We start from the raw sequence: 12,278 nt of genomic DNA, 5'->3' as shown, positions 1-12,278 counted from the left end.
GTTGTGCTGATGTGCGCCAGGAATTCATTTCCCAGTTTGTTTGTTGTTCAGTTCCTAGTACTCTCTCTTTTTTTAATAACAGCTTACCAAAGGTCAGTCTGGAGGCTATGGTCAGAAATGGGAGGCTCAAAAGCCTGACTAGAAGTGCAGAAGTCATGTCCTTCTGGATTTGCTTTTGAAAGCCAAATAAAAGTAGTATCCGTAATCTCTGTAGTGATTTCCAGATCCCCAGGCAATTCAGTCTACAAACTTTCTAAAAGGGGGAATTTTGGTTGGAAGTCAGTATAATACGCTGCAATTCTAAGCACAATTATTGACTGTTAAGTTCCACTGAAACCAGTGGGCCTTAATTCTAGTACTTATGATTGGAGAACCCCCACCTACTTAATTAGGTTTGGATCAAACTGCTTCTGGTTTGCATGTGAATTACCATAGGTATAATGTGCATTTAATCTAACACATACTGTCTGGGTACAAATCCTGTTGATTTCATGAAACTTATGGGGTAGGCTTGAACAGATATCCCCACATGGGATTCTTTATGAAAAGGTAACCCATGAATAAATAAACCTATCTTAAGGACTTGTTAGCTTTTTTTTTTTTTTTTAAGGAAATGGTCTGTAAATTATACAAATATTTCCACTGATGTAATTTCACTCCCCAAATTTATGTATGTCAAAAGTGAGTCTCTACCTTGTGTGTTTCTAAAAGGCTCTGTATATTGCATCCCTTTGGAATTATTAGACTTAACAAAAAACAAAACACAATCAAAGGCTGAGAGTGTGATTCTTGTTATACTTGTCTCCACATGTGGGAAAATTAAGACAGTGATGAATTATACATTACTATACAAAATTTTATTATCAGAGACAAAATTCAAATTTATTCTGCTTAAAATACAGAAGATAAAGTTTCTCATTTAGAAAAAAATCCATTTAGTGAATCCTTGGTTAGAATGGAATAAAAATTTCATGTTGAATACATACTGGTTCAGTATGGAATTAGGTTTAAAGGCATATCATACAAAAATACTTGCAGTAAACGGTAATATAAACTCATATTTTATTTGGTCAATGCTTTAAATTGCTTGATGCTTTTATTTTCCAGTAATATTTACTACAAATGCATCCATTCTTATCCCCAAGAGAAGTAAATGAAGATAGGTGTGATTTTTTGAAATCATGTAAGATTTTTTGAAATCATGTGGCGTCGAGAATTCTGACTTAAGCTATATATCTTTATATTCAATACGAAGAACGGATATGCCTTTAGGCCTGTATGGTTAAATCAGCCACACACAAATACAGAACAGTATTTAAACTTAAGCTACCATCAGAGTTTCTGTACTACTTATGTGCTTATCTTCTGCTGAGACTGAATATAATTGATGTGCTTTTCTCAGGAAGAATGGATTTAAGCATGTGATCAAACAGATCTGCTGAATTGGAACCTTTGAGGATGCACTGGCAATACAAGTGTATCAATGATATCCATAAAAGACTGCAGGGCTTTTATTAGGCAGAATCCAGAGTCAAAAATCAAACAAACAAAGGTTATGCTTAAACAATGTCTAAGACCAAGAGACATAAATATATATAGTATGCAATCTGAAACTGCACGGGCTCCAGTGCACACACAGAGCTCTTGTCCAACTCATTTTTTAAAAAAAATTAGGGGATCTTCCACACTATGAACACCAGGGCTTCTGAATCAGGTCATCTCTGTATACACAGAGTGAGGACTATTTGTTGTACAGTGACTTGTGTTTTGTTTTAAAATAGAAAGGTAGTTCAGGTCAAACACTCCTCAGTTGCACAGGAGTTCCACTATACACATATTGTGGAATGAAATTCCTTTTTGTTGTGCTAGGGACCATTCTCATGTATGCATAGCCATGCACTCAGTGTGCACCGGTGCACAAACTGTACCTGGATTAGTCTTCTATTTCTTCTGAATTGTATCTTGTGTACAGAACTACTGATAACATATGTATAAATATGTACATTATAAAGAATATTTGCCAAAAAAAACCCAAAGATTTGAAAGTTGTGGGGATTCTAATTTTAAAGTACAAAGCAATCTAAAAGCTAGACAGAATTACCAGAATTATACCTCCTCTGTTATTACCATTTATCTACAGTACTTTTCTGCTATGTGATGTTAGGGTCTGTATATTTCTTAGATAAAATGTGCTTTGCTATCAATTCTTTATTGCCACTGCCACTTGTACAGTATCTGAATAGTAGAGAACAAAAGATCAGCTATCAGCATAATGTGCCTCATATACATATTCAGCTTCTGTAAAAAATAGGGGGGGGGGAATGAATCTTCTATACAATTTTAGATTCAGGATCTGCTATAACATTCTTGTCAACATAAATGCCTGCTTTACTCACATATCATAACAAGACATCAAAATTATATTTACATGTATTTTAGTTAGTCTTTTTTAGTCAACATATAGATGAACAGTTGTTAGTTTACAGTAATGCCATCATCAATGCAGTCCAAAATGCAGTGTTGGAGTTGGAGACTCTGAGTCTTCTGACTCCAAATTTCTAAGCCGTGAAAGTTGCGACACTGTCTGTAAATGATACAATATCCTGAAAGGTGCAAATTATAGTATAACCGATCATAATAGTGAAATATTGTGTGTGTTCATAACACTTAGCATTTATATATCACTTCCGTATGCTCACAATTCGTTACTTAAATTATCTCACAAATCCTGACAACAACCCTGTAAATTAGGACAATTGATAGCTTGTGAGTTTTGTCGCTGAGGTGAGATTTAAACCATCACCCTCCACATTTACAACACTCTCAGCTGCTACATTATGCCAGTGTTCAGGATCACAATGCTACATGAAAAGTAACAAAATATTGAGTCATATATATGCAACTATGAAAGTATATATAAAATAACTATGAACATGCTAAGTGTGTATTTCTGAACATCACAGGCTGATTGTTTTTTTACTCTGAACAAAACCAAGTGGTATGCTAGTCAGAAGTCCTTCATGCTACATAAATAGATAACCAACTCCTCCACCTCAATCATAGTTAACAAAACACAGTAACAAAATGCAGTAACATTTAAAACAGATTCCCCCCTCCCACTACTTTTCACTGAAATTTGTATCTTGCCTGCTAGAAAAATAAAATAAACACACCAGAAACAAATGGAAAAGATTTACCAGCCAAAAGCACTCTAAGTTCTGAAAGCTGAGGCCATCTCAAAAGGTTACTTACTTTTATTTATTTATTAAATTTCTATACTGCCTGTCATCCCAGGATCACAGTCTATTGGTGATTTGAACCAACAAATATGTAAATTGATGCCAGGATTATGGCGATACATTCACACTAGGGCAGTTGTGCCACACAGTGATGGGGAAAAGCCCCCTCAAACTCATATTATCCAAGTTCAACATTGTGGTGGTGTGTTCATTTTAAGCATACTTTGGTGAATTCACTTGGCACAGCTCTGTAGTGTCAATGCATAGATGAGACAATGGTGTTGTGAGATGTAGGTTTGGATTTGTTAGTCACTGGGGAATATTCTGGGTCATGCTGGACCTGTTTAAGGGGGACAGGCTCCCCTTGAAACCATTGGCGCTTAAAATCAAAATAGTGGAAAAGCATCTTTTAAACAGATTGCAGGGTGTCTGTGTGCAAGGGAGACACAACAGAAGCTGAAGAGTGTCCACTTTGGAACAAATCTCCCCTGGACTGAAAATAAAATAATAATAATAATAATAATAATAATAATAATAATAATTCATTATTTATACCCCGCCCATCTGGCTGGGTTTCCCCAGCCACTCAGGGCGGCTCCCAACAGAATATTAAAAACAAAACATCAAACATTAAAAACTTCCCTAAACAGGGCTGCCTTCAGATGTCTCCTAAAAGTCAGTTAGTTGTTTATTTCCTTGACGTCTGATGGGAGGGCGTTCCACAGGGCAGGTGCCACTACCGAGAAGGCCCTCTGCCTGGTTCCCTGTAACCTCACTTCTTGCAGTGAGGGAACTGCCAGAAGGCCCTCGGAGCTGGACTTGATAAAATTGATGAAAATTTTAATGGGGGATGCATAGAACGAAGTATTGTGAATGCAAGTCCACAGGATAACAATTCAGAGAGGCCAAAGCACTACAGATCAAACGCAAGTGCCAGAGACACTTGGAAAGAGAAGCTGCATACAAATGTTTCTATGCCAATGCTAGAAGCCTCTGAGACAAGATGGGTGAACTGGAGTTCTTGGTCTTAGAGGAGGGCATTGATATGGTAGGTAGGCATAAAGGAAACCTGGTAGAACAGAGAGAACCATTGAGACATGGTTATCTCTGGATATAAACTATAGGAAGGGCATACAAGGGTTGTGTCCACAAAGAGGTAGATTCTTCCATAGGGCTGTTTTGGGTGGTGATACCAAGAGTAATTTGGCACAGGTGACAGGCCATCATCCCCCAATCAAAACTATCAGGGAGAGACCTTCAGATGAAGAATGAGATCATGGAAGAATCCAAAAAGAGGAAATGCAGCAAGGCTGACTTGAACCACCCTCACACAGATGGACTAAATAAGTGTTCATCACAACAAAGATGCAAAATGTCTAGATACCCTAAGTGAGTGTGCTCTGCAACAATTGGTCACGGAACTGACCAGAGGTGTGGAGACCCTGGACTTGAGTGTGAGGTGTAAGTTTTGTCAAGGCTGGGAGCAGTGACCATAGTGGGATTAAATTAAATTGCCAAATAAATAAATAAACCCAACACATGCAAATTCAAAAGAGGAGAATTATCTAAAATGAGATTGGTGAAAAGCAAGCAGAAATGAAAAGTCAAGGTGGTCAGATTATTCCAAATTGATTGTAAGTTATTTCGGAACACAATATTAGAAACTGAGCTGGAGTGTATACCATAGTTCAGGAGAGGTACCGCGAGGGCCAAGAGATGTGGTTAACAATCAGAGTAAAAGAAGCTATTAGAGACAAGAAGATTTCCATCAAAAAACTGTAGTCCTGCCCAAATGAGGAGAACAAAAAGGAACACAATTGGGGGGGGGGAGAGAGAAAGCAAGCAGAAACCAGAATTTGAGCAACACATTACGAAAAACATTAAGACAAACAACAAGTTCTTTAAATATGTAAGTCGTAGAAGACTGTCTGTGGAGCCAGTTAGACCTTTGGATGACAAGAGACTCAAAGATGTGTTAAAGGATGATAAAGAGATTGCTGAGAAGCTGAATTAATTGTGTACATTTGTCTTCACAATAGAAGATACAGGGCAGAATCATGTGCCTGAAACTAACTTTGAAGGGTGTCTGAAGAACTGAGACAAATAGTGGTTAGGACAGATGAGATTCTAGGATTAGTAGACAAAATAAAAACTAACAAATTGCCTGGTACAGATGGCATCCACCTGATAATTCTCAAAGAATCCAGATGTGAAATTTATCCTGGATTGCCCGCCATAGCTCAGGACTGGAAAGTGGCCTATGTATCATGAGTTTATTAATAGGATTGTGGGAGGATTCCTGGAAATTACAGGCCAGTAAGCTTAAATGTCTGTCCTGAGGAAACTAGTGGAAAGTATCGTTAAAGATAAAATAAGCAAATATAGCAACACAAGCCTGGCTGAAGCTATGCAAGGACAAGTTAGTCTCACGAACATATCAGAGTTCTTTGAGAGTATCAACAATCACACAGATAGACATGATCTGGTTGACAAGGGTGTATTTGACTTTCAAAAAGCTTGCAACATGGTATTTCACCAAAGACATCTGAGTAAGATTAGCAGTCATGAAATAAGAAGAGAGGACCTCCTGTGAGCTTGTGATCGTAGGGGATAACTCAATGAGAATATCAGCCCGGTATGTAGCCGATGTAAAGAAGGCCAATTTCATGCTATGGATCATGAGGAAAGGAATTAAAAATAAAAGACTGATACAACGCTGTTCCACAAATCTGTGGAAAGTGAAAGTGCTATTGTGCTCAAGTCCTGTTTGCAGGCTTCCCATAAGCATCTGTGGGAACAGTATGCTGGACCAGATGGGTCATTGGCCTGATCCAGTAGGCTCTTATGTTCCTAATTACTCCCTCCAAACTAAGGGACACATGATAACAATCACGCAACTGGCAATGGCATTGTTGATTCTTGTTTTTGCTTGTTTAATAAAAAGCAGTGATAGGAGGAGGCTATGGATAATCATTATGGGTAGTGGCAAAGTTAAATCCCCATTCCTATTTCATTGAACTGAATGCAGATCCCCCTGCAGCTGTTATTTGCTCAACAAAAAGCAATGACCCAACTGCAAGTTGCATGATTCTAGCTACATCTGGTTTGGCCCTAAAGTGTCAATTTTAATGGTTTTTGGTATTAGTTTGAGGTTTGGCTATTGTAGTTCTGGCAACATACCTAATACAGATTTATTCTTTAAAAAGTGAACAAGGCTGACTTGAGTACAACTCCTACTTGGACCAAGAAACAGATATTTTGCAGCAGCCCAGAAACTCAAACGTCATAAAATTCCAGTGCTGTACACACCAATAATGATACCCTTTGAAGAACTATTATTCCAATCCTTTGCATGACAAAGCTCAATGGGATAATTTGGATTTAAGATAGGTTCCCGCCCCCCCACACACATTCAAATACATTGAATTTCCATAGGGACAAATGTGAGGCTCTACACTTAAGCAGGAAGAATCAGCTGCACAAATATTAGATGGGGGGGCACCTGGATTGCCAGTAATACATGTGAAAAGGATCTTAGTAGACCGCAAGCTTAACATGAGTTAACAGTGTGATGCAGCAGCAAAAAAGCAAATGCTATTCTAGGCTACATCTATATAAATATAGAATCCAGATAACAGGAAGTCATAGTACTGCTCTATTCCCCATGGTCAGACCACACCTGATGTAGGTTGTCCAGTTCTGGGCACCACAATTTAGGATATTGACAAGCTGAAACATGTGCAGAGGAGGGCAACCAAGATGATCAAGGGTCTAGAAACCAAGCCTTATGAGGAACGGTTGAAGGAGTTGGATATGTTCTATTCTAGAGGAGACTGAGAGGAGCTATGATAGCCATCTTCAAATATCTAAAGGGCTGTCATATGGAGGATGGAGCAAGCTTGTTTTCTCCTGTTCTGGAGGCTAGGACCTGAAACAATAGCTTCAAGTTACAAGAAAGGAGATTTCGAGTAACGTTAGAAATAACTGTTAAGAACTGTTCAACAGACACTCGTGAAAGGTGGGGGACTCTCCTTCTTTGGAGCCATCTGTCAGGGATGCTGCAGGTGAGATTCCTGCAATTCTGGGGGGTTGGACTAGATGGGATCACTTCCAACTCTACAATTCTATTGTAGTCAATATTTTATAGTCCTGGAACATCTATTTAAAGTGTGCAATCATATACACACTTACCTGGGAGCAAGTCTCCATGGGGCTTGCATCTGAGTAGGATTATGCTGTTAATTTTTGTTTCTCATGAAGGCCAGGTACCCACATGGATAGACCACCCTTCTGTAAGAAAGCCCTCCACCATTATACAGCCAACAAAAGAGATCACCCCAAGAAGATAAAATAGGAAGTGGCAAAGAGGCTTGGCTAGAATATCTTTCTAACTCAGCTCTCATCTTTCTGTATCCATGAAAGTTAGAGGTTTGGGGCTCAATCCAGCCAAAGGTCTTTGATTTCCCACTGAAATACCTAGATTTAAATGAAAAGTAACGTGCTTTTTAAGAACAGTAATACTTAGAGCAGAATAAAAGCAACCAGCAAACCATATCCTGTGCACACTGATTTGAGCCATCCTGCTTATATTAGCTCACAATCAATGGAAAGGTCAGAAGCTTGTGATATTCAACTTTTGTGATGAAGTTAGAAATCAATGCTCAGAAACCAATTGCACTGATGGAGAAACCTCCATGTGCAAGAATAACACGGACTTAGACGCAGTCTTTCAGTAATTTAAAACTGGTTGCTGTAGATCTAATAGGAAAGCAAGCTCAGTATTCAAGAATACTTGAATGCTTTTCTACATATTCACAGATTCCCTTTTTTCCCCCCAAGCAAGAAATTACAAAATGCACAACTGCATCAACACTAGGATGCGATCTAAAAAGCCTCGGACCCACCCCCACCCCATTTTCATTAATTCCCATGACATAACTGCTATATAGAATACGTATACACCATGGATGTTCACTGGCCACATTTTCTAACTTTACGTAATATAAGAGAGGGATAGGGAACCTGTGGTCCCCGCAGTTGTTCTTGGACTACAATCCCTGACTATCCCTGACTATTGACCATGCTGGCTGGTTCAAAGCTTCCATAGAGTTGGAATCCAACCATTGGGGGGCCACCGGTTATCCACCCCCAAGCTTGCCCCAAAAGATTTGCCTTCAACAACAAGCCTCCCTTAGTCCATCCTGTCCGCATTTTCCCTACCTTCTAGCAATAGCCATTACTTTCTCTGCTTATTCCCCCTTTCTCTTGCCCTGGCAATCTTTTTCTTTTGATCTATCATTTAGTCACACTACTCCCTTTGCCTTGGCTCTGATTCCTTTTCCTGGGCTTTTACTCTGCAAAGCCTGCAGGAAACGATGAGGATGTCATAAGGCCAAATATACATTACTGCCATACATTTGTCTTGGAGCAGTATCTGAACATCCAGCAAGCTACATGTGGCTCACAAGGCCTTTTGGCTTCACTCGATGAACAAAGAGAGCTCCAGATAAGGAGTTTCTCTTTTCTATAGCAAAGCATTAACACTGGAATAGAGTACTGTCAAGGGCTTGTTAATGTTATTTCAAATTATAGCTTTCATAAGTGTCTTCCTATAGTTGCCAGTCAGTGAAGAAAATGGCAGTACGTATCAAGGGCTATACAAATTTCTATTTACTTCTTTGACTTTCTATGTTTCTAAATTGCAAACTGTCTCTGGAACAAAATTAAAATAATCAAGGTACACAATTATGGACAGGTTTTGAAGAACAAAGCTCCATGGAAGCAATTGTATATATCTGATCATCCAACACCCACCTAATACTGCCGGTTCTGCAGTTAGCAATGCTGTTGTGTTACTGACTGGCTTGTAGCCAAGCTACCACTTACGACTCTTGTATAAGGTAAAACTGCCAGTTGCTGTTATTGTGATATTATTATCTAAGCTGTGCCACCCTCCAAAATGAACAACAAGATAAACTCTTTCTTTCCTTTGGTTACTGTGATGATTCAAATCCTGTGTTGAAGGACAGAGGACAGAGAGAAAATAAGCAACTAAATATGGTGGGAAGTAGAAAAGACTATTGACTTGGTAGGTTATAGTCAAGATTTTCTATACTAGATAGATAATATGGGTGAATATTCATTCCAAAGATTGATGAATGGGTTGTACAAATTGTGAAGAGAAACTATTTCGTTTTTGCAATCTCATTATTTAACAGGTATTTGAAGAAAAAATGAGCACTGCCACAATATTCAGTGGGGCTTATTCTGTGGTAACTATGTTTAGGATCTAGCTTTTGAAAAGCTCTAGAAGATACCTCACATGAAAAGTAGAACAGATACAAGAGACTACTTTTAAACATAGGCTACCACAGTATTAAAAATTGCTGCAAATGCCATCTTGTTTAATTTTTATGGGATGCTTGTGTGAATAAATAGCACTCGTATGCTGAAAAGACATGGGGGGGGGCTGGATCATTTCAACTGGATCATTATTTAGGAAGATCTTCTTGTTTCTCTACAGATTTTGTTTTGTTTTTCTCTGTTGATTTGATATTTTTCATGATATCAAGCACCGGTAGCTGTGTAATTAATTACCATACTTTCTGCATCACACCTAATGAGTATTTTTTGCACACTAAAATCCACACATAAGGGTGATTTATGGATTTTGTCCAAGAACATATGTGAAACTCATTTCATAAACTATTTAAACGTATGGTGATCAGAGGGCTAAATTTGTTGTTAGCTGTTCAACAGTGAATAAATTTTGGAATTATAACATATTGTGAGAATAAAATCTCTCTAAACGTGTCTGTATCATTGACTTAAAATAGGGGAGCATTTAATTTGTATAATCATTTGCAACTCAAAAAGAGGGTCAATGTCCAAATCGTAACTGAGACAATCTAAGTGTTGACATAACTGACCTACACCACGGAAAGGTGACAGTTAGTCACAGGCTGATCATATAGATCGTTTACGCTCTTCTTTCCACCTTATGTTGCTGTTGTGACACTGATTGTCATAGTCTTTGTGCTTTTGCATAATGCCCATCTTCGATGTAACAGAAATTCACACACAAACATGGACACCTTAAGTAAGCATGCTAGAATACAGGCAGGAACCATACAACCATGCACAAATATTCTGAGGGTTCCCCCCCAAAAAACTGACATTAACATTTACATGCACCACTTAATATCACATTTGGCCATGGTACAGTGGGGACTTGGTTTTGTAAGCATTCATGACCTTTTCTCTCTGTCATAGTTCTTTCTTTCCCTTGCCTTTTAGTTTTGAGGAGATTGGTGCAAAAATATAATATATCTATATATTCTTTCCATTTTAACCAGTCTTCATTGTGCTTCCAGTCAAAAGTTCTTGGAATGTCACACTGTGCTTCTCCTCCGGGCTGCACAATTTGGTGCTAAGTTTTGGTCAGAAACACTGATTAGTGTGCCAGTGATTTTCTCAGCCACTGAAATAATTCTTCTTTATAAAGCATTTGCCACCGGACATTGGCTTCCACTGTTTCCACAGCTCGTGAGAAAGAGGCAGCAGATCCCTCCTCGTAGGTCTTTATAAAGTTCTTTAGCTGAAATGCAATTTTCCCAGGTTAATTTGGACTTGAATAGATGTGCATATTTTCTCTTCTTCCAAAGCATATGAACAAGTTGGATATTGACGACAAAGCTCTACATTTGAAATAAGTTCTTGTAATATTTTACAGGGAGATTTATTACAAAATGCAATAAGGCAACAGACTGCATCAATTAGGTGTGATGCAATTGCTTCAAATTGTGCTGGAAGATATTGACGCGCCAATGCCTGATTATATTAACATCACTTCCTCCGTCTCTCCTGTAGCCCAGCTGCTTTATGTTGCAGACAGCTGGGCTCTTATCAAGTTTTACTCCTACATAAGAAACTAAATACAGAAAATTGGAAACACTCCTAATGTAACTTAGAAGCTAAAGTTAAACTAAAAGGCTCTTCTCTAAAGAGCCCCAGTTTATCAACCATTATAAAAGATGTGCTCAATTAGGCTAGTAAAACATCCTTAATTCTTTATTGTAAATGGCTGGGTGTTTATGCACCAATTTGAGGGGCTGCTTGACACTATTATGAGCACCATTTTTTAGAGGTTATAATCCCGTGCAAATTTACTCTAAGCAAACTTAGGAGGCATGCCTGAACTAATGCCAAGAGGCCCCAGACCACCTACTCATGTAGGCTTTTGTTGTTAGGTAGTCCTTGGGAAAAGGTTCCCACTGAACTCAGTAGATTTACTTTTGAGTAGAAACACAAAGGATTTGGGGGGAAGATGTTCTGACAAGGCTGCCTTTCCCTTAAATGAAACTCTAGTGCAGCCATTCTGTAAACACACCATTATAAGGTGCTGAGGAAGCCGAGATAGGCATCATTACATGGCAAAACACTATGGCTACTGTATGTAGCCCGGCTACTTTCAGGTATGTAAGACTTTAGACATCAAAATGAACATGAATACAAAATAACTTCAAGCTCCGAACTGCATAATATTTACCTCATTTAGTTCACTCTCTGTGTTAAGAAATTCTGTGACTCCACTGATAAGCTTTGAATTCATAAATAATGCTTCCCCATATCTTCAACACCAGGTCAAAAATGCAAATATGAAACAGATTGAACAACAATGCCGTGATTATTTACATGTTAAAATATATCTATTACATTTAAGTTTTATTATGACAGTTACAGTTTTTCCTGAGGTTTCTGGTCCATATATACAGTCTAATCCATAAAAGCAGAGAATAGCCAGGCTAGGTCATATCCTTAAGGCTAAAACCTAACATTTACATCAGCATAATGTTTTTTCCCCCTTGTCACTAAACTTATTAAATGCTTTCTGTTGAGCATATGAATCCACTAAATCTGAATTCATCATACCAGAATATACCTACTAAACTCCATTCAAAGCAATTTGGCTCACTGAAGCAATATGAAATAAATAATTTCCTCTGGTCTATGATATGCAGCATAGCCAGCCAATCACAT

The 12,278-nt window shown here is 38.3% G+C and overlaps 1 protein-coding gene across 2 annotated transcripts in view; it reads right to left on the bottom strand.

The window, feature by feature from the left end:
* Positions 1 to 842: 842 nt before the first annotated feature.
* TRHDE (thyrotropin releasing hormone degrading enzyme) overlaps positions 843 to 12,278 on the bottom strand; it is a 201,250-nt gene continuing 189,814 nt past the window's right edge. For both annotated transcript variants that reach the window (XM_028745676.2, XM_028745677.2), the window contains 2 exons: positions 11,788 to 11,869; positions 843 to 10,836 (listed from right to left, as the gene is read on the bottom strand). In XM_028745676.2, coding sequence (XP_028601509.2) covers positions 10,693 to 10,836; positions 11,788 to 11,869 — 226 coding nt within the window. In that variant the 3' untranslated portion in view covers positions 843 to 10,692. The remainder of the gene's footprint in view (positions 10,837 to 11,787; positions 11,870 to 12,278) is intronic.

This window comes from Podarcis muralis, chromosome 10 (assembly GCF_964188315.1).
Source record: "Podarcis muralis chromosome 10, rPodMur119.hap1.1, whole genome shotgun sequence".
NCBI lineage: Eukaryota > Metazoa > Chordata > Lepidosauria > Squamata > Lacertidae > Podarcis > Podarcis muralis.
The sequence above is the reverse complement of the archived record's forward strand: the minus strand, read 5'-3'. Positions and strand labels throughout refer to the sequence as shown.